At 46.7% G+C, this 27,274-nt stretch overlaps 1 protein-coding gene across 1 annotated transcript; it reads left to right on the top strand.

The window, feature by feature from the left end:
* The first annotated feature begins 1,258 nt into the window (after nucleotides 1-1,258).
* Nucleotides 1,259-24,753, top strand: PRDM14 (PR/SET domain 14). The gene is made up of 8 exons (XM_054499259.2): nucleotides 1,259-1,334; nucleotides 2,600-3,323; nucleotides 3,952-4,005; nucleotides 4,097-4,254; nucleotides 6,388-6,658; nucleotides 14,651-14,853; nucleotides 18,103-18,204; nucleotides 21,179-24,753. The coding sequence occupies exons 2-8, from the start codon at nucleotides 2,624-2,626 to the stop codon at nucleotides 21,404-21,406; spliced, it is 1,716 nt and encodes a 571-aa protein (XP_054355234.2). The 5' UTR covers nucleotides 1,259-1,334; nucleotides 2,600-2,623; the 3' UTR covers nucleotides 21,407-24,753.
* Nucleotides 24,754-27,274: the final 2,521 nt, after the last annotated feature.

Genomic DNA, 27,274 nt, shown 5'->3' with positions numbered 1-27,274 from the left:
GCGGCAAAGGGGGCGAGCAGGCGGCAGGGCGCGCGGGGAGACAAGGCTGAGTGCACGCCGCCCGCACCCTCGAAGGCTCGAGTCCCACTCCTTCCTCCCTACTTGCAGCCCCGCCGCGCCCTGGCGAAGGCTACAGGGTCAGGTTCCCCGCACCGAGAAGCCCAGAAGCCCGGCTGCGGGCACTCTGAAGATCCGGGACCCCGGCCTCCCTCCCCCGCCAGCTTTAGGGACTCTGGCGGGGTCTCTTAGCCGGGTAGATATTCCTCCTTTCCCTCTCTCTTCCAAGCCGCTGCCAGGCCGGGGGTGAGGCTGCACCTCAGTCTTCAGCCCCGAAGGCCGCGCCCGGGGCGGGTCGCTCCCCATTCAGCTAAGAGGAAGCAGCGGCCGGGGGGAGGCGAGGAACCTGGCCCGGCTCACCCGGCAAGACCGCGTTTCCCCCACCCTCGGCGCTTCCTTCTGTGAATGTGAATGGAACTAAGCGCTCCTTTCTCTCCCTCAATGGCCGGCGAGGGGAATTCAAATGCGGTCTTTGGGCGCTCGGTATGGGTCTGGACCTTGGTTTTCAGAGCCTGCGCGTCCAAGGTCGCTAGCCTTTCCCGAAGGAAGTGACAGCTGCGGCGGCGCGGGAGGCCCATCCTCGGTCGTTTAAAGCCACTTAAGGAATAAAAGCCCCCGAGCGAGAAAAACGACCACCCGAAACCTCGGAAGCGTGGGGGGTGCCTGGCCCAACGCTTCCCAGCGCTCAAGGCGCGCCCGCCTGGTCCCCAGGTGTCAGGAACAGACGCCCACCAGGTGCACCAGCGGGTCAGACACTGCCTTCGGGCAGGCTGGGCTCTTCTGTACTGGGAGCGGAGAGTAAGGGGCTCGACCCCGGGAAGCGAGTCCGGCCTTCTGGACTCCGGTTCAGGGTGTGTGTGCTCGCGGAGGGGCTTATCTGGGTCCCTGGGTAGCACACGTGTCCGACTTTTTGCTCCCCGACTCCGCACGCCTGGAGCGGCAATAGTGCCTGCCCTAGAAGGCCAGCGGCGAGTGCTCTCCACTAGGGTCCCGGGGAGGGTTTGGAAAACTGATGAGTTAAGTGAGCGACCCCAGGGGACAGAGGGCGAGTCGAGAGACGGCCAATGGCTGCGGTGGGCGGGGAGAAGACGACGCGGTGATCTGCGTGGGCCGGGTCAATTCCCTACCCTCGCCCTGTCGATGCCCCGCGGCCCCGCCCGCCCTCTTAAGCCTGGCTCAGCCCTCAGGGCCCGCCCGAAGTCTACCGAGCCCGAGTGGCCCCGCAGCGTCCAGGAGGCGCCCGCTCCGCGGTGGCGCTCTTGGAGGTGGTGTCGGAGGTAGGCACGGGACAGGGCGCGCCCGGGGCCCCGGGCGGTGGTCTTCCAGGGCCGTTGGGGAGGGCGGCAGCACTCGCTGGCGCAGTTCGTTTTGGATGGTCTTTCTGCCCTCTCCGGGGCTTTGAATCTCAAGTTGGAGATCCCTGAGGTGGGAGGAGGCCAGGAGAGGGGCGCCTTTGGAGGATCGGGAGGAGACGGGCCGCTGCCTGTGTGGTGGCTGACCTCTTCTCCTGACCCCGTGTTCTTTAATTTCTGAGTCATGACCCTGCTTGGTTTTCTTATTGGGCTCATTGATCTCCAGACCCGCCGACCCTGAAGGGGCTTCATTCTTCAGCCTGGGTGAACTTGCTGCCTGTCCATTAAAACGCCATCCTTTCCCGGCGGCGTGGGGGCGGGAGGACTGGCAGTCGCCGAGGCTCTTCGCTCTCACCTGGCCGGGGCTCGTCCACGCGGCTCCCGAGGGGCGACCCCAGGTCCCAATAGTCCTGGTAGAATGATTGGAGCTTCCGAGGGACCCGGGGAATGTGGCGGACGCTGCCCGCGAGGGAAAAGGGGTTCAGGCGGCGCATCCTAGGGCAGCCAAAAGTGGCGCACCCCTCCCCTGCGGGCAGTCAGGACCGTCAGGACCCGAGGGGTCAGACCGCTGGGCCGGAGCAGGTCGCGGGGTCCCTGGACCTGCCCGGGGGCTCTGGGAGCGCGTCTCCATCTGCGAGGTGCGACCCGGGGTCCTCGGCTCTTCCCTCGCAGCCGAGGGCCCAGGAGCGCCTGGAGCTGTCGCTTGCTCCATTGCCCTCCGACCGCCTGCCCTCGGCTCCCGGCCCAGCTCCGGGGTTGGGAGGGCCCCGCGGCTCCCACAGACCCTACCAAAGAGTTTTGTAGGACCAAGAAGGAGGAAGGAAAGGGAACTTCAACGGGTTTTGCAGGAACCGGGTTGGGGGCCGAAAGCGGAGAGCGGGTGTGGGAAGGCGGCCGGGCTTGGGGAAGGGGTGCTTGGAGAGGGAAGGGGAAGGCAACACTAACCCGGAATTTAGAGTCGGGCGGGATCCCGGCAGATTTCCGTTTGGGGCTTTTTTGTGTTTGCTTCTATTGCTGTTTTTTCGTTTTGTCTTAATTGTGGGAGAGGGCTGGCGGGATCGGACTGGGGGCGTTTATCCTGTTCCCTTGGATCTGGGGCTGGCTCGGGTGGAGGAGGCTGGCGCGGGGGCGCGGGTCGGACCCCGGGAAGCTCCCGCGCGGTGTCCTCAGCGGCGCCCGCTTTTCCGCAGAGCCGCGGAGTGTGCGGTCCCGGGATGGCTCTACCCCGGCCAAGTGAGGCTGTGCCTCAGGACAAGGTGTGCTACCCTCCGGAGAGCAGCCCGCAGAATCTGGCCGCGTACTACACGCCTTTCCCGGCCTATGGACACTACAGAAACAGCCTGGCCACCGTGGAGGAAGACTTCCAACCTTTCCGGCAGCTGGAGGCCGCAGCATCTGCTGCCCCCGCCATGCCCCCCTTCGCCTTCCGGATGGCGCCTCCCTTGCTGAGCCCGGGTCTGGGCCTACAGAGGGAGCCCCTCTACGATCTGCCCTGGTACAGCAAGCTGCCACCGTGGTACCCAATTCCCCACGTCCCCAGGGAAGTGCCGCCCTTCCTGGGCAGCAGCCACGAGTACACGGGTGCCAGCAGTGAAGATCTGGGCCACCAAATCATTGGTGGCGACAACGAGAGTGGCCCGTGTTGTGGACCTGACACTTTAATTCCACCGCCCCCTGCGGATGCTTCTCTGTTACCTGAGGGGCTGAGGACCTCCCAGTTATTACCTTGCTCACCCAGCAAGCAGTCAGAGAATGGTCCCAAACCCTCCAACCAAGAAGGGAAGTCCCCTGCTCGGTTCCAGTTCACGGAGGAGGACCTGCACTTCGTTCTGTACGGGGTCACTCCCAGCCTGGAGCACCCAGCCAGCCTACACCATGCGATTTCAGGCCTCCTGGTCCCCACAGACAGCTCTGGTAAAGGGAGTTCACACCATTTGGGAGTCGAATTGGACGGGAATGCAGGCGGGAACGGGAGTGTCCGGGAAGAGGAGCTTCCAGGTGGAGCTGAGGCTGTAGAGTGCGGGAAGGGGGAAGTACCTCCCTGAGAGCCAGGGCCGTCTAGGCTCACTCCTGAGGCCCTGCTTGCTTAACTGCATGACTAAGATTGGTTTTAGTGAGAGCTGAGGACCAAGAGAGAAATGGTTCCTGCAGCGAACTCCCAGGTAGGTTCAGATTCTATGCTAACATGCAATGACAGCCTTCGTCAGTTCACACCTAAGAGTCCCACCTCAGCTAGCTACGCTGACCTTAGTCAGGCATTACCTCTGATCCTCAAATTCCTTGTATTTGCCTAATGGGGTTAATTACATAACCTTCCATGAGGCTGTTCTGAGTCTCAAATGAGAAATTGTATATAGAATAGTATACAGTGAAATCGTATATGAACAGACCATGTAAAATGAGCAGGGGAAAGATAGAAACAACAAATAAACATCAAACTGGGATGATGGTTACCTTTAGGGAGTTAAGGAGGGAAACACCTTATAAAAACACTTTATAATACATTTTTAATGAAAAATTGTTTTAACTTGCCTTTTGCTAGCATCTGATTCTCTTCCTCAAACTCTGGATAAAGACTCCCTTCAACTTCCAGAAGGTAGGCAGGACTCCTTGCATGGATTTCTTTCCCTGAACTAATGCAGAGTCAACTCTCCTCATTCTCTCTTCCTGCCTCGGCTTTCCCCTAGGTCTATGCCTCATGCAGACGGTGTTTGGTGAAGTCCCACATTTTGGTGTGTTCTGCAGTAGTTTTATTGCCAAAGGAGTCAGGTTTGGGCCCTTTCAAGGTAAAGTGGTCAACGCTAGTGAAGTGAAGACCTACGGAGACAATTCTGTGATGTGGGAGGTAAATCTGTTTCTGGTGGTTCTGCTGCTGAAAATGGGGCGGGAGACTAGTCGCGGGAAATCTTGGCCTTTGCCCTTTTGGGAGAGTCCTTGTCAGAGAGAGAGGACATCCAGGGTAGATATCTGTGGTTTGTGTTGCCTGTAAAAGGAAGGAATGGCCAGTGTTCGCTCCATGAGGATAGCACCTCTGCATGAATTCTGTGTTTTGTGGGTTCCTTAAGTCATTTTAGTCTGTGGCGAAAAGCAAGAGAGATCAGATTGTTATTATGTCTGTGTAGAAAGAAGTAGACATAAGAGACTCCATTTTGTTCTGTACTAAGAAAAATTCTTCTGCCTCGAGATGCTGTTAATCTGTGACCTTACCACCAACCCCGTGCTCTCTGAAACGTGTTTGTCTGCTGACCCACTCCCCACTATTGTCTTGTGACCAGGACACATCCCTCTCTCTGAGAAACACTGACAAATAATCAATAAATACTAAGGTAACTCAGAAGCCAGGGGGATCCTCCACATGCTGAATGCTGGTCCCCTGGGTCCCCTTATTTCTTTCTCTATACTTTGTCTCTGTGTCTTTTTCTTTTCCAAGTCTCTCGTTCCACCTAACGAGAAACACCCACAGGTGTGGAGGGGCGACCCATCCCTTCATTAGTCTGGATGATTAGCTATGGAATATACATTTAAAGAATCAATACATTGTATTATATTTATAGACAAAACCAAATACTTTAGGTATTATAGAGTGCTGAAACTATGCTAAAGAGAATAAAAACAAGTTTTAAAATTCAATATTATTCACCTATAAAATTAGTCAAGGATTAAAAAAAAAACAACTAGATACTCTTCAAGATCTAGTGATGATATATTAGGGATATGCTAGTGGGACTGCAGTTTATTACCTGCAGGAGAAAATTTGTCAGAATGTATCAGGTACCTTAAAATGTTCAAAGTCCCTTGACCCTGAATTTCTACTTCTAGGAATATAGTACAGGAAAATAATCTGAAATTGAGGCTATGTGGAATATGTTAATCCTAGGGTTGTTTATAATAACAAAACGTTGGAGACAGTGAAATTGCCAGCAGCAGAGAAAGAAATAATTTTTCTTTGTTTTTTTTTTTTTTTTTTCTTGAGACGGAATCTTTGTCTGTTACCCAGGCTGGAGTGCAGTGGCGTGATCTCAGCTCACTGTGACCTCCACCCTGGGTTCAAGCAATTCTCCTGCCTCAGCCTTCCGAGTAGCTGGGATTACAGGCATGCACCACCATGCCTGGCTAATTTTTGTATTTTTAGTAGAGAGGGGTTTCACCATGTTGGCCAGGCTGGTCTCGAACTCCTGACCTCATGATGCGCCTGCTTTGGCCTCCCAAAGTGCTGGGATTACAGGCGTGAGCCACCAGGCACGGCCTTGAAAGAAATAATCTATAGCTCCATTAATAATGCGTGAAAACTAAATGGGAGTAAAATATAAAACTATTCAGTTGTGTTTAAGTGGTGGAATTAAATAAAACCTTTTTGTTTCACTTACCTCTGCTTATGAAATTAACGTGCTCACTATAGGAATTTGGGAAGCAAGAAAGTGATAAAAGTAAGAATCTTTTAGAATATGTCACATTAGGCAGGCTCAGTGGCTTACACCTATAATTCTAGCACTTTATGAGGCCAAGGTGGGAGGATCACTTGAACCCAGGAGTTTGAGGCCAGACTAGGAAAGAGTGAGGCCCTGTCTCTACAAAAAATTTTTTTAAAAAAATTTGCCAGGCGTGATGGTGCGTGCCTTTAGTTCCAGCTACTCAGGCGGCTAACATGGGAGGATCATTTGAGCCCAGGAATTCAAGGCTACTGTGAGCTGTGATTGAGCCACTGCACTCCAGCCTGGGCAACAGAGTGAGACTCTGTCTCTGAAAAAAAAAAAAAACCCAATATGTGACATTACCTAGAGAGATGTCCTTAAACTAACAAATCTATGTTGGCATAAGTAAATTTATAAGCTACTTGTAATGACATAGAAATCGGAATGATAGAAGTGTATTTGGTGGACTCAAGTGTGATATTTAGGTTACAAGTATTAAAAAATTTATTTTGTAGATTAGACCAAAAAAAAAGTACAATACAAACTTCATGTCTTATTTCATTTAGATCTTTGAAGATGGTCATTTGAGCCACTTTATAGATGGAAAAGGAGGTACGGGGAATTGGATGTCCTACGTCAACTGTGCCCGCTTCCCCAAGGAGCAGAACCTAGTTGCTGTGCAGTGTCAAGGGCATATATTTTATGAGAGCTGCAAAGAGATCCATCAGAACCAAGAGCTCCTTGTGTGGTATGGAGACTGCTATGAGAAATTTCTGGACATTCCTGTGAGCCTTCAGGTCACAGAGCCAGGGAAGCAGCCATCTGGGCCCTCTGAAGGTGAGTGCACACCCTTGCCTTGCCCAATGAGGGCATCCCAGTAGAAAGACTGGGGTCTTTTCCACAAACCCTCCATGCACAGCTCCTCCCTCCTAAAGGCTAATGCAGAGGACTAACCGAGAGTGTCTGTAACCAGAGGGGCATTACCCAGGTGAAGGAAAGCATCCTCAATCTCCCAAAGCTGCAGAAGCTACTCCTATTTATAAAGATATATACTCTTATTTATAAAGACTTGTTCTTCTTCCCTATCTTCCACCCCAAGAGTAAAAGAAAATGTACTAAATGGATGTAACTTCTACCATAGGTGAGCCAGTTTCTGATTCATCTCTGCCCAGGCTAATGTAGCTGAAGTCAAATCACTAGAGCAGTGTTTTTCAAATGGTGGGTTGCAGAGTTGCATGTCTTAGTGGGGTGGGAAATCAATTTAGTGGTCAAGACCCACATTAAAAAAAAAAAAGTATAGAGTAGAATACAAATTATTGATGGGAATCCCTTAAGAGTAAGGATTGTTTTGTGAAATTTCTATTTCACATGGGTATATGTGTGTATGCTGGGTGTCAAGTATAAAATACATTGCCTACTGTGGGTCTCAGTCAAGTTTGAGAAATACTGAACTGGACTCTCACTCTCAAACTTTAATGTGGGAATGAATACCCAGGGATCTTCACGATGCCGGTTCTCATTCAGGATAGGGGCCCAGGATTTGGTATTTTTATCAACTTGGAGGGAGTGCTGCTGGTCCTGGTCCCTGGACCACATTCCAGTAGCAAGGGGCTAGGGAACCACCAGCCCACTCTAGGGGTGAGACTTTGGAATTTGCATGTTAAGTAAGCTCTCCAAGTGATTTCTATGTACACTAAAGTTTAGGAACTAGTAATCTAGTAGGTGGGACAAGATAAATGTAAATTGATGTAAATAAGAGAGAAGGCAGGCCGGATATGGTGGCTCACCCCTGTAATCTCAGCACTTTTGGAGGCCGAGATGGGCGGATCACTTGAGGTCAGGACTTCAAGATTAGCCTGGCCGACATGGTAAAACCTCTTCTCAGGCCGGGCACAGTGGCTCACGCCTGTAATCCCAGCACTTTAGGATGCCAAGACGGGCGGATCGCCAAGTCAGGAGATCGAGACCATCCTGGCTAACGCGGTGAAAACCCGTCTCTATTAAAAATACAGAAAAATTGGGCCGGGCGCGGTGGCTCACGCCTGTAATCCCAGCACCTTGAGAGGCCGAGGTGGGCAAATCACGAGGTCAGGAGATCGAGACCATCCTAGCTAACATGGTGAAACCCCGTCTCTACTAAAAATACAAAGAATTAGCCGGGCCTGGTTGCAGGCGCCTGTAGTCCCAGCTATTCGGGAGGCTGAGGCAGGAGAATGGCCTGAACCCGGGAGGCGGAGCTTGCAGTGAGCAGAGATCGCGCCACTGCACTCCAGCCTGGGTGACAGAGCGAGATTCCGTTTCAAAAAAAAAAAAAAAAAATTAGCCCGGCGTAGTGGCACGCACCTGTAGTTCCAGCTACTCAGGAGGCTGAGGCAGGAGAATCATTTGAACCCAGGAGACAGAGGTTGCAGTGTGCCAAGATAGCACCACTGCACTCCATCCTGGGCAACAGAGCAAGACTGTCTACAAAAAAAAAAAAAAAAACCAGAGAGAGAAGGCAAATTATTATGATGTAATAAATGTGTAAGGAACAGGTTTAAAAAAAAAATGGGCCAGGCGTGGTGGCACACGCCTGTAATCCCAGCACTTTAGGAGGCCGAGGCGGGTGAATCACCCGAAGTCGAGAGTTTGAGACCCGTCTGGCCAACATGGTGAAACTCCGTCTCTATTAAAAATGCCAAAATTAGCCAAGCATGGTCGTGGGCGTCTGTAATCCTAGCTACTGAGGGAGGCTGAGGCAAGAGAATCACTTGAACCTGGGAGGCGGAGGTTGCAGTGAGCTGAGATCGCGCCATTGCACTCCAGCCTGGGCAACAAGAGCGAAACTCCAACTCAAAAAAAAAAAGAAAAAAAAAAAAAGGCCGGGTGCGGTGGCTCACACCTGTAATTCCAGCACTTTGGGAGGCCGAGGCGGGCGGATCACGAGGTCAGGAGATCATAGCCATCCTGGTTAACACGGTGAAACCCCTTCTCTACTAAAAATACAAAAAAAAAAAAAAAAAAAAAAAACAACAAAAAAATTAGCCGGGCGTGGTGGTGGGCGCCTGTAGTCCCAGCTACTCAGGAGGCTGAGACAAGAGAATGGCGTGAACCCGGGAGGCGGAGCTTGCAGTGAGCCGAGATTGCGCCACTGCACTCCAGCCTGGGAGACAGAGCGAGATTCCGTTTCAAAAAAAAAAAAAAATGAATTGCATCTGCATGCCTGTTTTCCTGCTAGACTGAGATGCTTCAGGGCAGGAAATAACCCTAAACACTTTATCTCCTGCTTCTGGATCCCAGTGCATACTGAGTGAGAGGAAGACATTAGAACTAAGCTGGAAAAAGCTGCTTAGGGATGAGATGAAATAAGGCACGTGTAAGGCAGAGGGAGAGAGGGAAGGCAATCAGGCTCAGGGAATAGTGAAGCAGAAGGCAAGGAAATGTCCAGAAATTAGGGGATAAATAATGAGCAGTCATTATTTAATGATAAATAATGGTCCCAATGATGAGGGGCTGTCAGGATTGTTTTGGTAAACTATCTTCCTACTCCCCCAGGTATCTTATCTCCATGCTGGGTTCCCCCTGCCACTGAGCCATCATAAGCCTTCATTCTGTTGCTTGTTCTGATCGTCTCTGATATCTGCATACAGGTTGAGTATCCTTTTTCTGAAATGCTTGGGACCAGAAGTGTTTTGGTGGGTGGTTTGGGTGTGGGAATGTAGGTAAAGATAGGAATGGAGGGAAAAAGGGTTGGGATTCTGTATGATCTGTGGAGCTCTAAGTTGTCTGGTACTTAGCACCAAACCAAGACCTGTTGGTCGCTTCCTGAAATGTACCAACTCCTTTTGAAATAAAAGTCAACAGGCTGGGCATGGTGGCTCACACCTGTAACCCCAACACTTTGGGAGACCAAGGTGGGTTGGTCACCTGAGGTCAGGAGTTCATGACCAGCCTGGCCAACATGGTGAAACCCTGTCTCTACTAAAAATACAAAAAATTAGCTGGGTGTGGTGGCGCATGCCTGTAATCCCAGCTACTCAGGAGGCTGAGACAGGAGAATCGCTTGAACCCAGGAGGCAGAGGTTGCAGTGAGCTGAGATCGCGCCACTGCACTCCAGCCTGGGTGACAGAGTGAGACTCCATCTCAAAAAAAAAAATGAAAGAAAGAAAAGTGAACAATGGATTTGAGAAAAGTACCTGCTTAGTAACTGACAACATGGTTATTATCCTTTTGAGAAATCATTATTATTTTTTGAGGTAGGGTCTCACTCTGTCACCCAGGCTGGAGTGCAATAGTGTAATCTAGGCTCACTGCAACCTCTGCCTCCCGGGTTCAGGCATTTCTCCTGCCTCAGCCTCCCGAGTAGCTGGGATTACAGGCATGCACCACCACACCCAGCTAATTTTTGTATTTTTAGTAGAGATGGGGTTTTGCCATGTTGGCCAGGCTGGTCTTGAACTCCTGGCCTCAAGTGATCCACCCACCTTGGCCTCCCTAAATTCTGGGATTACAGGCATAAGACACCATGGCCGGCCATTTTTGAGAAATTTTTTCACCATATGTATCAAATTATTACAGTGTTTGTAACTTTGATGTCTCAGTAATACTCTTCTGGAAATTTACTATTGAGAAATAGTCCAAAAGGAAAAAGCTATGCTTATGAAGATTTTTAACTGTGGCACCACTCTTGTGAGTGAAAAATCACAAACAACCTAAATGTTCAGTAGTATAATAATTAAGTAAATGATGATACAGGCTCAGCAGCCCCAATCAAGAAATCCTAAATCCAAAATACTGTAAAATCTGAAACTGAGCACTGACACATTGCCAAAAGTGGGAATTTCCACACACCAGTACTTAACACAAACTTTGTTTCATGCACAAAATTATTTAAAATATTGTGTAAAATTACCTTCAGGTGGGCCAGGCACGGTGGCTCATGCCTGTAATCCCAGCGCTTTGGGAGGCCGAGGCAGGCAGATCACCTGAGGTCAGGAGTTTGAGACCAGCATGACCAACATGGTGAAACCCCGTCTCTACTAAAAATGCAAAAAAATTAGCTGGGCATGGTGGCGGATGCCTGTAATCTCAGCTACTCAGGAGGTTGGGGCAGGATAATCGCTTGAAACTGGGGGGCAGAGGTTGCAGACCGAGCAAGACTCCGTCTCAAAAAAAAAAAAAACTACCTTCAGGCTATGTGTATAAAGTATGTATAAAACAAAACATAAATAGACTTTATATTTAGACTTTGGTTCCATCCCCAAGATACCTCATTATGTATATGAAATATTCCAAAGTTTGAAAAAAACCTGAAATCCAAAACACTTCTGGTCCCAAGCATTTCAGAAAAAGGATACTCAACCTGTATCTTATTAACATTGGAATAGTATGCAGATATCAGAGGCAATCAGAGCAAGCAACAGAATGAGGGCTTATGGTGGTTAAATGCGGGGGATACCCAGCATGTAGATAAGATACTTGTGTTCCAGTTCTGAACCAAGTGATACCTGATGCTTACAGCATTATTATGAGGACATATATTTTGGACAATGGAGGGAAACTTGTAAACAACTTAATTTGTTGGGAATAATTATAAATGAATGTTAATTTGTTAATCTGTTAATGTGAATGGTTTGGATGTGATAAAAAGGAAAGAAAAATTAAAATTCCATTGCATTCTCAAATGAGTTTTTTTCCCCAAAGGCTTTTTGGCGACGATTGGTGGTAGGTGGGAGCCTTCCTTTTTAAGGTCTTGAGTGGTGAGGGAAGGGTCTAGACTCTATGTGGGCGGGTTATTTGAATATGCAAGCATTCCCCTCTTGTGAGGGAGAGAGGGAATTTGTGTGTGTGTTTTGGGGTGTGGAGGTGTGAAGAGCTAGGGGGAGGGAGGATAGGGAACAAGATAAAATTAGGAAGGATAGGGAACAAGATGAAATTAGGTTTCATTTCTGCCTAAGCGGTTGTTCTTTATTCTGAATTTTGGTGTGCTGTAGTGCTTAGGTTTGTAAAATTGCTGACCCTCTCTTCCCTTCCCACCCCAAGAAGCAGGAAGACCAGGTATTTCTGACAATAAAAATTCTACCTCTGTGCCAAAAAAGTGTCCCAGCACGGGGATTCTGAGAGTATTAGCACCTCAATGAAAGTGATAGACAGAGCAGGGCGATGGATCAGCTTGGGGTGGGCAGTTGCCTTCCTGGTTATTTACTTCATGAATAGTTTATTTCCTTAGCCACCTGTTAAACGTGCCTGGGATGTAGTTGTCAACTAACAAAGCCCCTGATGGACAGCTTTCCTGCTGTCCTGATGCTGAGAAGATTTCTATCTGCAGACTCTTGCATAGACTCGCTCTTGGCTGCTCTTCCTCCCTGGGGTCAAACAATGAGATCTCTGTGGTGCATTCATAGTCAAAGCCACTTTATCCTCTGGAATCCAGAGTGTCCTCTGCAGGGATGCTTTTGTAGGTGGCCCCTGTTCTCTTGCCTTCCCCCAATACATAGACACCCCTGGACGTGGGACCTGCTTTGCTAGAGTCTAGCTGCACCCTCTCTAACTTCTCTCCTCCTCCCTCCTCCATTGATAAAAACAGATTTACCTCTCTCAGTCTTGCCTGCCATTCAGTGATAGTATCACTCACATTGGTAAGAGTCAGTAAGTGTTAGAATTAAATTAGTCACCACAGTAACTCTGTGCATTAGGGAAGTCAAGATGCTTTCACCCTTACTGTGTACATAAAGATTCTAGCTCTGGAATCTGCCACAAGTTTTGAGTAATGAAGTATAAACTAAGAAGGTACCTTGAATTGTGTAGAACAGAACAGCACTGTGAAGCCTGAGAAGTCAGCTGCGGGTGTCCTGGTGACTGCTCTGAGCTTGTAACTCAGGCTGATCTTAAAGGCACAAAGAGAAATAGGTCGGCCTCAGTGCCTCAGTGTACTAACCTTGTAACAAGTGCCAGGCAGGAATGTGTTCAAGAGCTGCAGGGTTGCACTGCCCTTAAATGGGGCTGGTGGGTCTCTTCAACAGTACATATCAAGGAACAAAAGGGAAAGAGAGCCTATAGGTTAAGATATTTAAGAGACATAGCAACCATATACAACACGTAGACTTTGTTTGAATCCTAATTTGAATGGACTGACCAGAAAGTAATTAAACAAATATATATGTGTGTATATAAGTACATATATGTTTCTATAAAAGAATAAGAGTTAATTGTTTAGGTATGACAATGTGACAATGACATTATGGTTATGGTTTTGTTTGTTTTTTTTTTTTTGAGACAAATTGTTGCTCTGTTGCCCAGGCTGGAGTGCAGTGGCTCAGTCACTGCTCATTGCAGCCTCAACTAACTTACCCAGGCTCAGGTGATCCTCCCATCTCAGCCTCCGGGACTAAAGGCATGTGCTGTCATGCCCAGATAATTTTTATGATTTTTTTGTAGAGATGGGGTCTTACTATGTTGCCCAGGCTGGTCTCAAAACTCCTGGGCTCAAGCGATCTGTCCACTTCAACTTCCCAAAGTGTTGGGATTATAGGCGTGAGCCACTGCACCTGGCATAATTATGCTTATGCTTTTTTTTTTTTTTTTTTTTTTTTTTTGAGATGGAGTTTCGCTCTTGTTGCCCAGGCTGGAGTGCAGTGGTGCAATCTTGGCTCACTGCAACCTGCACCTCCCAGGTTCAAGTGATTCTCCTGCCTCAGCCTCCCAAGTAGCTGGGATTACAGGCATGCACCACCACGCCTGGCTAATTTTGTATTTTTAGTAGAGACGGGATTTCACCATGTTGGCCAGGCTGGTTTTGAACCCCTGACCTCAGGTGATCCACCCGCCTCAGCTTCCCAAAGTGCTGGGATTATAGGCGTGAGCCACTTTGTCTGGTCACAATTATGCTTTTTAAAAATATGTCATCTTCTAAAGATTACGGTTAGATACTTTTGAGTCAAAGGATGAATTAGTATTAAAATAATCTACTATGGGGAGCGGTGACATAAATGAAAACAAAATTAGTTACGAGTTGGTCAAAGCTTGGTGTTTGGCACATGAGGGTTTATTACACTATAATTTTCACTTTGGTATGTTTACATTTTTCTGTAATAAAAAGGTTTTTAAAAATTCTCTTGGCGGCCGGGCATGGTGGCTCACGCCTGTGATCCCAGCACTTTGGGAGGCCGAGGCAGGTGGATCATGAGGTCAAGAGATCAAGACTGTCCTGGCCAACATGGTGAAACCCCACCTCTACTAAAAATACAAAAATTTGCTGGGCGTGGTGGTGTGTGCCTGTAGTCCCAGCTACTTGGGAGGCTGAGGCAGGAGAATCACTTGAACCCGGGAGGTGGAGGTTGCAGTGAGCCGAGATCGCACCACTGCACTCCAGCCTGGGTGACAAAGCAAGACTCCATCTCAAAAAAAAAAAAAAGAAAAGAAAATTCTCTTGGCCAGGCACAGTGGCTCACGCATGTAATCCTAGCACTTTGGGAGGCCAAGAGGGGTGGATCACCTGAGGTCAGGAGTTCTAGACCAGCCTGGCCAACATGATGAAACCCTGTTTCTACTAAAAATACAAAAATTAGCCAGGCGTGGTGGCGGGCACCTGTAATCCCAGCTACTTGAGAGGCTGAGGCAGGAGAATCGCTTGAACCTGGGAGGCAGAGGTTGCAGTGAGACAAGATCGTGCCACTGCACTACAGACTGGGCAATAGAGCAAGATTCTGTCTCAAAAAAAAAAAAAGAAAATTCCTCTTGAAGTAGCCACAAGAATTCTTGGCTAAAAATAAATAAATAAATAAATATCCTCTTGAGGGAACTAGGGAGGGAAGTAACTGAAGAGACATTGTGTTTGCTGTGTTTGACAGAGTCTGCAGAAGGCTACAGATGTGAAAGATGTGGGAAGGTATTTACCTACAAATATTACAGAGATAAGCACCTCAAGTACACCCCCTGTGTGGACAAGGGTGATAGGAAATTTCCCTGTTCTCTCTGCAAACGATCCTTTGAGAAGCGGGACCGGCTTCGAATCCACATTCTTCATGTTCATGAGAAGCACCGGCCTCACAAGGTGAGTATTAGGAGGACACATGACCCGCCATCACGTTCTCTCTCCCTTCCCAAGCTCCTGAACATGAGGAGTTGCCTTGTAGGTGCTAGCTGCAGGGCTGTGGTGCCTGACAGACACCCTCTCTGAAGGAGGAGAGGATAGTATTATGGAACAGGCAGGTGTGAATAGGCACAGCGATGCACATGTGTTAGGATGCATGTACCAGCAGAGGGAGGAACATGGAGGAAGGAGTGTCCACGGCCACCTGGACACGTGGATTATGAAAGATGCACAGAGGTGGCCTTGAGCCCAGTATAGAAGGACAAATGGGGTGTCTGATTTGTACTGGTGGCAAGGTTTGTTGGGCAGGGAAAAAGAGTCGAGCCGTTCCAGGCAGGAAAGAGCCTGGCAGGTGCTGCTGGGGAACTGTGCCTTGTTCCAAATCTGTGCAGGTGTGTTGACAGGTATAGGCGAGGAGGAAGCGAAGGCATGGTCCTTCCAAAGAGTGGAAGGCCTCTATGGTGGGCCGAGGATTTTGTAAGAGAGAAAATCAGTAATGACATTAGGGAGCCGTTCCAAATACCTGGATGCTCTGCTAGGCTTGCTGCAAAAAAGTACAATATACCCCTGGGCTTAATTAAAAGGGGGATGAGGCTTGGGCACAGATGTATTCTTGCTTGACTGTTGGCCTTGTCGGAACTACCTCAGGCAGCTACAACCTTGAGCCCATTTTCCTGTTTTGAAAATTGAGAGTAAAATCATCATAAAATTGTCCTAATTTCTCCCTTCCTTCCAAAGCTTCTGGAAAAGTCATGTTTAATCACTATATTATATACTCCTATAAAATTTGAATACATTTACAATTATCATGTATTTGTGTAATTCTAAAAGGATTTAAAATTATCAGGACGGTGAAGGTATTTCTCACTTATTAGACTGGCAAAAGTGAAAACTATCCAGTATTCTGATAGTGAAAAGTTTGAGACTGCATGTTCATCAATACAAAATTGATTATATAAATTATGGCTTACAGGCCGGGCGCAGTGGCTCACGCCTATAATCTCAGTACTTTGGGAGGCCGAGGTGGGCAGATCACCTGAGGTCAGGAGTTCGAGACCAGCCTGGCCAACATGGTGAAACCCCGTCTCTATTAAAAATATAAAAGCATTAGCCGGGTGTGGGGGCAGGCACCTGTAGCCCCAGCTACTCTAGAGGCTGAGGCAGGAGAATTGCTTCAACCCCAGAGGCGGAGGTTGCAGTGAGCCGAGACTGTGTCATTGCACTCCAGCCTGGGTGGCAAGAGCGAGACTCCATCTCAAAAAAAAAAAAAAAAATTGTCTTATCAAGCAAAAACCAAATTACAGAAGATGTATAGAATGCTTGCTCTCTTTGAAATTGGAGGCTGGGAGCGGTGGCTGACGCCTGTAATCCCAGCACTTTGGGAGGCCAAGATGGGCGGATCACGAGGTCAGGAGATCGAGACCATCATGGCTAACACAGTGAAACCCCATCTCTACTAAAAATACAAAAAATTAGCCAGGCGTGGTGGTGGGCACCTGTAGTCCCAGCTACTTGGGAGGCTGAGGCAGGAGAATGGCGTGAACCTGGGAGGCGGAGGTTGCAGTGAGCCGAGATCGCGCCACTGCACTCCAGCCTGGGTGACAGAGCGAGACTCCATCTCAAAAAAAAAAAAAAAAAAAAAGAAATTGGAGGACTGTCAACCAGGAGGTCAGTAGATGACAGGACTGATGAGGAAGCTGGTGATAGTGAGATGATGGTTTACCCTTCAACAGATGAGCTGCTCTTACAGTAGAGTGGAGGAACAATCTTTTTTTTTTTTTTTTTTTGAGACAGGGTCTCGCTCTGTTGCCGAGGCTGGAGTACAATGGCATGATCTCAGCTCACTGCAACCTCCACCTCCTACGCTCAAACAATCCCCCAACCTCAGCCTCCCAAGTAGCTGAGCTGAGGCTGTAAGTGCACGCCACCATGCTCAGCTAATTTTTTATATTTTTTGTAGAGGTGGGCATGTGGTGTGCACCTGTGGTCCCAGCCACTCGGGAGGCTGAGACGCCAGAATTGCTTAAACCCAGGAGGCAGAGGTTGCGGTAGGCCGAGATTGTGCTACTGCACTCCAGCCTGGGCAACAGAGCGAGGCTTTGCCTCAAAAATGAATAAAGATAAATAAATAAATAAATACAAAGAGCTGCTCTCTCCTCTGCCCTATAAGCATGCCTGGAAAGAGGATGTGAAAGCACAGAAACCTTTCTCAGAGAAAAATTGTTTTTTCTCTTTAGTAAGTGTAATTTCCTTGAAAGTGATGTCAAAACCAAAGGCCTTCTGCTTTATCCCTGGCAACCTCTCGGTGCTTGCACCTCTCTAGTACTTTACTTCACCTGGTGTGGAATTCCTGAGACAGTTTCAAGAGGAGTTGCTAGGGTCAAGACTTTGGAGAAACAATATTAATTATTCACAGCGTGTGAACAAAATATTAACCTCTTCATGCAAGTTCAACACATCTCAGATCATCTGCTACTGTGCATTGCCATGTTGACTTACGTGTTCATCGTCACCCCTCCTTGATTTCTAGCTCCTGGTTTCTAGCAGTGTGGAGCACAAAGTAGGTACTCTGTAAGTCATAGATAATTGTTGAGTTAATTGCACAGTACTTGTAGTTTACTCATAGCTCTGTGAGGAAGGCAGAGCAGGTATTTTGCCCCTGAGCAAGATCGGAAAACTAAGATTCCAGATTTAACCGATGTGCTGTAGTCACACAGCTACCTGTTGAGAGAGCAGGACAAATTCAGGCCTCTGCCATATACCACAAACCTGTTCAGTTCCCACATTCCACATCTGAAGCAAGAGTTCTCTCAGGTCAGGTGCCGTGGCTCAAGGCAACAATCCTAGCACTTTGGGAGGCCAAGGCAGGAGGATCTGTTGGAGTTCAAGACAAGGCTGGGCAACATAGTGAGACCTCATCTCTACAAAAAAATTTTTTTTAAGTTAGCTGGCTTAGTGGCGTGCACCTGTAGTCCCAGTTACTCAGGAGGCTGAGGTGGGAGGATCGCTTGAGCCTGGGAGTTCCAGGCTGCAGTGAACCATGATTGTGCCACTGCAGTCCAGTCTGGGTAACAAATTGAGATCCTGTCTCAAAAAAAAAAAAAAAAACATTGAAAAAGAGTTCTTCTCTAATCCCAGGTAAACGCAAGGTTGAAACGGACTTGTTAGAGGAAGGTATGATTTCAACTATATTTTTCTTTTTCACCTTAGTGTTCTACATGTGGGAAATGTTTCTCTCAGTCTTCCAGCCTAAACAAACACATGCGAGTCCACTCTGGAGACAGACCATACCAGTGTGTGTATTGTACAAAGGTAAATGGAACCTCTTACTAAGGGATGTGTCCTGAGCTCTGCTTGAGTGTCTATGGATAAGAACTTGAAACAAAGCCTGGCTTAATGAGTTCTTGGTAAATGTTAGTCAAATATCAGCCCAGTCCTCATTTCCACCCCCTAAATATGTTCAAGTTTGCTAAAGATGGTCAAATATAACCAACCTCCTATTGCCAAGCTGGCATTTAGGGTACATGTAATAAAATACATTCCAAATTTATGGGGACCTGATGACCTATTACATAGTATTTAAAAGCACCAGCCGAGTGCGGTGGTTCACGCCTATAATCAAATTTTCCATGCATTGGTGGCTCATGCCTGTAGTCCCAGCTACTTGGGAGGCTGAGGCTGGAGAATTGCTTGAGTCCAGGAAGTGGAGGTTGCAGTGAGCTGAGATTGCACCACTGCACACTCCAGCCTGGGTGACAGAGTGAAACACTGTCTCAAAAAAAAAGGAGTGGGTGGGGAAGCGCAGTGGCTCAAGCCTGTAATCCCAGCACTTTGGGAGGCTGAGGTGGGCAGGTGTCTTCAGATAGGGAGTTCGAGACCATCCTGGCCAACATGGTGAAACCCCATCTCTACTAAAAATACAAAAATTAGCTGGGCATGGTGGTGTGTGCCTGTAATCCCAGCTACTTGGGAGGCTGAGGCAGGAGAATAACTTGAACCCAGAGGTGGAAGTTGCAGTGAGTCAAGATTGTGCCACTGCACTCCAGCCTGAGTGGCAGAGTGAAACTCCATCTCAAAAAAAAAAAAAAAAAATCAGTATTTCATAGGATTTAAGAACACAAACATGGCCAAGTTTCAAGTCCTACCTCTGGTGCTTACCTAGCTGTGCCACCCTGAGCAAGCCCATGAACTCCTGTTAGTTTCCACATTGATAAACTCGGGAGAATAGTCAAGTTGTTGGATAACATCAGTAAAGTATATAAAACTCTTGTAACAGTGCCTGGCACAACATAAAAGTACTACTGGAATGTTAACTGCTATTATTACTACTTTAATCTGTGAAGGATGCTACTGATGTAAGTTTCTATAGGAGCATTGCAGAAGTGGCATCTAGTCTATGTTACACAGAATACAGAGTTGTAAAAACAGATGAATCATGTGGTTAGAGGTTGCTATAATAGAAACAATAGGTTGACCACGGTTTAGACATATTACACCAAGATAGCTCTGTGCTGCCCAATGTGCAGTTAGCAGTTAATCATATGTGGCTATTTCAATTAGTAGAGACGAAGCAAAGTTGAAAAATTCAGTTCCCTAGGTTGCATTAGCCACATTTTAAGCGCTCAATGGCTCCATGTGGCCATTGATTCCCAAGATGGACAGCGTGGGTACAGAATATTCCCATTATTGCAGCAAGTCCTGTTGGAAAGCACTGGTATAGATTATGTTTCAGTCACTGAGTCATTTACACTTTTTACAGTAAAGCCATAAAAGGAGTAGAGGCTGTCCTACAGCTACTTCTAAGCCTCTCAAAAGGGATAAAACATTGAGTCTACCAGATTAGAGCAACTAATAACTCCAAAGTGCGTGTCAATAGAATGAAAATAATGGGCATAGAAAAACACCACTGAGCTGGGCGTGGTGGCTCACACCTGTAATCCCAGCACTTTGGGAGGCCAAGGTGGGTGGATCACCCTGAGGTTAGGAGTTTGAAACCAGCCTGGCCAACATGGAGAAACACCATTTCTACTAAAAATAGAAAAATTAGCTGGGCATCGTGGTGCACCTGTAATTCCAGCTACTTGGGAGGCTGAGGCACTAGAATCGCTTGAACCTGGGAGGTGGAGGTTGCAGTGAGCCAAGATTGCACCACTGCATTCCAACCTGGGTGATGGAGTAAGATTCTGTCTCAAAACAAACAAACAAACAATCAAATAAAACAAACCTACAAACCATCTCAAAAAGTTTAAATTAAAAAGAAGAAGAAGAGGAAAACCAGTAAGGCACTGACTTATGCAAAGACACTGGCCGATATTAGCTTCTGGTCGATATTAGCTTCTCTTTCTGTAATGAGGTTTGTCTTGAAGTATGATCCTAGGACCCACATGCATCAGAATTGCTTGTTTAAATGCAGGCTCCTGGGTCTCATGTCAGATTTATTGGGTCATACTCTCTTGGGTATGGTTGGCGATCTGCTTTTTTTTTTTTTTTTTTTTTAAAGAGAGGGTCTTGCTCTGTTACCCAGGCTGGAGTGCAGTGGTGCCATCATAACTCCCCATAGCCTTGACCTTCTGGCTCAAATTATCCTCCCACCTCAGCTTTCCAAATAGCTGGGACCACAGGTACATGCCACCATGCCTAGGTAATTTTTCTGCTTTTTGTAGAGGTGAGGTCTTGCTACGTTGCCCAGGCTGGCAGTCTGCTTTTTTTTTTTTTTTCTTTTTTTTGAGACAGAGTCTCACTCTGTCACCCAGGCTGGAGTACAGTGGCACAATAATGGCTTACCGCAACCTCCACCTCCTGGGTTCAAGAAATTCTCCCATCTTAGCCTCCCGAGAAGCTGGGATTAAAGGTGCACGATACCATGCCTGACTAATTTTTGTATTTTTAGTAGAGATGGGGTTTCACCATGTTGGCCAGGCTGGTCTCGAACTCCTGACCTCAGGTGATCCACCCGCCTTGGCCCCCCAAAGTGCTGAGATTACAGCCATGAACCACTGCGCCTAGCCTGCAATCTGCTTTTTTAAAAACTGGACCTCCAGATAATCTAGCCATTGAAGAACCACTGTTCTAACATCCAGTGCTTCTCAAAACTAACCAGAAGGACACTTCAGTGAAGTCCTTTCAGATTAAGGCTACTGATGATGACCAGGAGTGCTCTATGGCCTTAAAACCCAAGATTCGTCCATAAGGATGAGCAACAGTGAAATTAACCCCTTAGTTTAATTGGTTGTCCAGCTCATGGAAGTTGACTTTTTCTTGTGTTCTGTATTTCTGTTCTCTGCAGAGGTTCACTGCCTCCAGCATACTCCGCACACACATCAGGCAGCACTCTGGGGAGAAGCCCTTCAAATGCAAGTACTGTGGTAAATCTTTTGCATCCCATGCTGCCCATGACAGCCATGTCCGGCGTTCACACAAAGAGGGTGATGGCTGCTCATGCAGCATCTGTGGGAAAATCTTCTCAGATCAAGAAACATTCTACTCCCACATGAAGTTTCATGAAGACTACTAGCCCTGCCAGGCACAATGACTCACGCCTGCAATCCCAGCACTTTGGGAGGTGGAGGCGGGTGGATCACTCAAGTCCGGAAGTTCGAGACCAGCCTGGGCAACATGGTGAAACCCTGTCTCTACCAAAAAAATACAAAAATCAGCCGGGGGTGGTGGCACATGCCTGTGGTCCCAGCTACTCAGGAGGTTGAGGTGGGAGGATGGTTTGAGTACAGGAGACGGAGGTTTCTGTGAGCTGAGATCGCCCCACTGCTTTTCAGCCTGGGTGACAGAACCAGATCCTGTCTCAAAAAAAAAAAAAAAACGACTAGCCCTCAGAGTGTGGAGACAATGTAAAAACAAGGGATTCAGATTCTCTCTATTTCCTTTTATGGGTTATAGAAGTCCCTGCAGTTGGCTGTGTGTGGTGGCTCACGCCTGTTATCCCAACACTTTGGGAGGCCCAGATGGGTGGATCAGCTGAGGTCAGGAGTTCAAGACCAGCCTGGCCAACATGATGAAACCCCGTCTCTACTAAAAATACAAAAATTAGCCTGATGTGGTGGCGCATGCCTGTAATACCAGCTACTTGGGAGGGGAATTGCTTGAACCCAGAGGCGGAGGTTGCAAAGATCCGAGAAAAAGGTAGCTTTTTCTCTACTATTTGCCTTGGGCCCCCATTATACTATGCGGTCATCACGTGTTATATTTCTTTATAGAAAAGATTCTTATATATACATATAAAGAGACAGAGAGGCAGGTCTCAACATGTTACCCAGGCTGGTCTCAAACTCCTGGGCTCAACTGGATCCTCTCGCCTCGGCCTTCCAAAGTGCTGGGATTATAGGTGTGAGCCACTGCGTCAGGCCTAGAACAAATCCTCTAAAAATTCACTTATCATACTGTGCACTTGGCAGAAACAAAAACAAACAAAAACCCCACTAAATAAATAAATATTAATTTAAAGCCAGGCTTGGTGGCACACACCTGTAGTCCCAGTTGCTTGGGAGGCCAAGGCAGAAGGATCTCTTGAGCTCAGGAGTTTGAGGCTGTAGTGCTCTATGATCACACCTGTGAATAGTCAGTGCACTCTAGCCTGGAAACAGCAAGATTCTCACTTCTAAAATATATATAAATAAATTAAATAAAAGTAAAAATTTGGCTGGGCACAGTGGCTCATGGCTGTCATCCCAGCACTTTGGGAGGCTAAAGTGGGCAGATTGGTTCAGCCCAGGAATTCCAGACGAGCTTGGGCAACATGCTGAAACCCTATCTCTCCAAAAAAAAAAAAAAAAAAAAAAAAAAACTAGCCAGGTATTGTGGCACATGCCTGTAGTCCCAGTTACTTAGGACACTGAGGCGGAAGGATCAGTTGAGCCTGGGAGGTTGAGGCTGCAGTGAGCCATGATGGTGCACAGCCTGGGTGACAGATCGAGACCCTGTCTCAAATAAATAAATATAAATAAATAAGAACCCATTCGAGTCAGAGCTTCATTAGTATTGTAACTATCCTCGGCCGTGAATTAATATTCCATCTTTATTTTGATTAATTTTAAACACTTTGTTCCCACCCCTCCCCCACCACATGACAAATGCCAGTTAATGTGTTTAGCTCCAAAGTTACCTGAAGGGCACAGAAGTTATTTGTCCCACTATCTGTGATGTTAAGCAATTGGGGAAGAAATATGATAACCAAATGAAGAAAGGCTAAAAAAAAAATACTGATACTGCTCTAGGTTTAAACCTGATTTCATTATTGATGAATAGACAGTATGAAATAGACAGGATATTTTGGGGAGTTTTTCTAATTAGCTGGTTCTTGCTAATACAGGGTGCAGAGCACACACAAACACACAGAGGCCCACTGAAAAGAAAAATGTGCCCTGCATGGTATCCTATGGCTGATGCAAGTGTTCGGGGAATGGGTTTCTCTTACGTGCACGGAGACATCAGACTCATCTCATACGTGGATCATAATAGCCAACAACTATTGAGCATTAACCCTGTGAGATGATACCACTGAGTTTACCACTTTACAGATGAGGAAATTGAGACTGAGAGAGATGAAAGAAGTGGGGCAAGCTGATTTGCCTCTAAGAGGCAAAGCCAGGTCTGCCCAGCTCCAGAGCCCAGCCTCCTAACTAGCCTCTATGCCCAGTTTATGGATCCTGTTAAGAATATAGCATTTTTTCTGGGCCAGGTGCAGTGGCTCATGCCTGTAATCCCAGCACTTTGGGAGGCTGAAGCAGGTGGATCACCTGAGGTTAGGGGTTCGAGACCAGCCTGGCTAACATGGCAAAACCCCATCTCTACTAAAAATACAAAAATTAACTGGGCATTATGGTGCATGCCTGTAATCCCAGCTACTCGGGAGTCTGAGGCAGGAGAATTGCTTAAACCCGGGAGGCAGAGGTTGCGGTAAGCCGAGATGGTGCCACTGTACTCCAGCCTGGGTGACAGAGAGAGACTCCATCTCAAAAAAATAAAAAATAATAAAAAAAAAGAAAACAGCATTTTTCTGGAGACTACCCATCCTATTCTTCCCTATATTAAGTTAAGCAACAACAGACTGAAATACCCATGTGGAAGATTTGAGACCAGAATGAGCAGGATAAAAGTGCATTGAAGGCAGCCACAGCTGCTGAGGATCTGTCCCATCCCAGCCATGTTTCTGCTGACCGCCTGGGGATCTGCTGCACCCTCCACCCATGGCCACAAATGGAGCAAATTCAATATGGAACAGATGCCCCTTCCAGAGGGAGGCTCCTAGCTCTAGCCCATTCCTTTGAGAGAGAAATATAATGCAGGTGGAAAAGCAGTGACAGATTCTACTCTAGGGAACTATTTGCTGCCTTGCTGAAGTCTGAGTAATGTATCCTAATGGGAATGTGCCCTGTTGTTTTAGGACTGTTTTACTTCATGTTAATTAAGACAGAACAATGGTCTTTCTAAGAGATGGGGGCTCATTGTGTAATTAGGCAGCCTTTCCTTAACTGCTGGTTCAAAATGTATTACTCAAAACATTTTCTTACTGTTATGGGTTTAAACATTATTTTTAAATCGAATAGTAAAACAAGTCATCAGAAACTGGTGTGATCCCAGTTTTTTCACTCATTGAATAATTCAAATTAACAACTTCATTCTTTGAACTAGAATAGCAGCAAAGGGTGGTAGGGTTATTATTATTATTATTATTTTTTGCTCTTTTCTAACAGTCATTCAAATGCATGCCAGTAATTGAACAATCAAATAATAATACTGTATAACAGATAATATATCCTATACTAACTAGAAGATTTTGGGGACCATTTCATTTAATACCTGTTTGCTCAAAGTTTTGGTCATATTGATAGGGTTACATATTTCAACTTTTAGTTTGGGAAATACAGTCATTCATAACATAACATCTTTCTATAGTAATATCCTGAAGCTCTTTTATGTTTATTTTTTTAAATGTATATTATCGGTCAGGCGCAGTGGCTTATGCTTGTCACCCCAGCACTTTGGGAGGCCGAGGCAGGAGGATCACTTGAGCCTAGGAGTTTGAGACCAGTTTGGGCAACACTATAAGACTCTGTTTTAAAAATATATTTAAAAATGTTTTAAATAAAATGTATGTAATCTATTTATAAAGCTAATTTGAACCAGTTTAAAATAATAATAAAAGCTATAGACGGCCAGGCGTGGTGGCTCATGTCTGTAATCCCAGCACTTTGGGAGGCCGAGGTGAGCAGATCACCTGAGGTTGGGAGTTCGCCACCAGCCTGACCAACATAGAGAAACCCCGTCTCTACTAAAAATACAAAATTAGCTGGGTGTGGTGGCCCATGCCTGTAATCTCAGCTACTCAGGAGGCTGAGGCAGGAGAATCACTTGAATCCAGGAGATGTAGGTTGTGGTGACCCGAGATCACGCCATTGCACTCCAGCCTGAGCGACAAGAGTGAAACTTTGTCTCAAAAAAAAAAAAAAAAATAGACTAGGACAGTCAAAGTAGAAGACAAACCACCACGTAGAATGTAGAATGAGATTAAAATTCTACGCTAATATACTTATTCTGGCTGAACATTTTTAGATGCAGCATAAGGTGTAGCATAGAGAATGTAGATTTTGGAGTCAGGCAAACTTGTGTTTGTCCACCATTTCCTCATTGTATAATGTTGGACAAATCATTTGATTTCTGAGGTTTAACATCACATCCATAAAATTGAAGAACCATTGCTTTATTTAATTTATCCTCCCAGTCACTTCAACTATTAATTAGGAGTCACCATTAGAATGAGGACTGCAGGCAGTATGGTGTACTTACTGGGAATAATGGATACCAGTGGAACACAGTTTTGTTATTTTATTGTTGGAAATACAGAACTGTTTCTGGAGCTACAGATAGAATTTAGAGATCTCCTGAGGTAGTTTCTCTGCTTATATTTCTTTTCCCTACCTGAGTCTATATCTGATAACTGTATCATCCTTTCACTCATTAGAGTAAAAAAAAAAAATGTATAAAGAGGGACATTTAAAACCCTGAAAAAATAACTAGGCTAAAAGTAAAGCGGCATCCCTGATATTGATGGTGCTCCTAATGAGCCCTCAGGATGTCCTTCTTGAATCTGGGGAAGGTGGCAGTTACAGTGAACAAAGCTATCAGAGTAGATAGATGCTTGGGATCTCAATGGGCCTGCAGAAGTCTCAGTGTTCTGGCCACACTGGCCACAAAGTTACAGCTCATATGTACCCAGGCAAAGCACAGGGCAGGCTGGTGTTGGTAGGAGCTGCCATTCCAAGTATAATACAGGTAAAATCACAAATACTGTCCTAGACCATCTGTTATTGGTGGATCTGATTTTGACATTATAGATTGCAGAATATTTTGCTCAGACATAGTTTTTAAGGGCGCTCAGAATGCTTTGTGAGGCCGGGCATGGTGGTTCATGCCTGTAATCCCAGGACTGTGGGAGGCGGAGGTGGGCGGATCACCTGAGGTCAGGAGTTCGAGACCAGTCCGACCAACATGGTGAAAACCCGTCTCTACCAAAAATACAAAAATTAGCTGGGCGTGGTGGTGGGCACCTGTAATCACAGCTACTTGGGAGGCTGAGACAGGAGAATTGCTTCAACCCAGGAGGCGGAGGTTGCAGTGAGCCAAGGTCACACCACTGCACTCCAGCCTGGGTGACAAAGCAAAACTCCGTTTCAAAAAAAAAAAAAAAAATGTTTTATGACTCTAGGGGCAGTAACTGAGTAACTGCAATGAACTCTTAAATTTATGAACCCTGCCCAAAGTTCAGGGGAACAGATTTGTACATTGAATTATTTCAATAGAAACATTGAGCTAGAATCCCATATCATAGAACTTTTTTGTTGTGGCTGAGCACCATGGCTCGCGGCTGTAATCCCAGCACTTTGGGAGGCCGAGGCAGACAGATCTTTTGAGGTCAGGAGTTCAAGACCAGACTGGCTAACATGGTGAAACCCAGTCTCTACTAAAAATACAAAAATTAGCCAGGCGTGGTGACATGTGCCTGTAATCCCAGCTACTCGGGAGGCTGAGGCACAAGAATTGCTTGAACCAGGAGGCAGAGGTTGCAGTGAGCTGAGATCGTGCCACTGCATTCCATCCTGGGCGACAAAGTAAGACTCCATCTCAAAAAAAAAAAAAGAACTTTTTTGTTATTTGGCAAATATTAAAATAGAATTACGAAAATTATTTTGAAAGGAAAATAATGTTAAAAATTATATAAAATAGAGATAAATGTCTTCTTCACTGATACTCTCTTCATAAAGCATGGGAATCTCATATAGAAAACAATGGTTTTCTTTTTTTTTTTTTTTTTGAGATGGAGTTTCACTCTGTCACCCAGGCTGGAGTGCAGTGGCACGATCTTGGCTCA

This window comes from Pongo pygmaeus, chromosome 7 (assembly GCF_028885625.2).
Source record: "Pongo pygmaeus isolate AG05252 chromosome 7, NHGRI_mPonPyg2-v2.0_pri, whole genome shotgun sequence".
Lineage (NCBI taxonomy): Eukaryota > Metazoa > Chordata > Mammalia > Primates > Hominidae > Pongo > Pongo pygmaeus.
Note: the sequence above shows the minus strand (reverse complement) of the source record. Positions and strands in the feature narration are given on the sequence as shown.

Coding starts and splice junctions, on each gene's coding strand:
- PRDM14 (XM_054499259.2), top strand. CDS start 2,624: ATGGCTCTACCCCGGCCAAGTGAGGCTGTGCCTCAGGACAAGGTGTGC. Junction 4,006..4,096: donor CTCCCTTCAACTTCCAGAAG/GTAGGCAGGACT, acceptor GCTTTCCCCTAG/GTCTATGCCTCATGCAGACG. Junction 14,854..18,102: donor AGAAGCACCGGCCTCACAAG/GTGAGTATTAGG, acceptor TTTTCACCTTAG/TGTTCTACATGTGGGAAATG.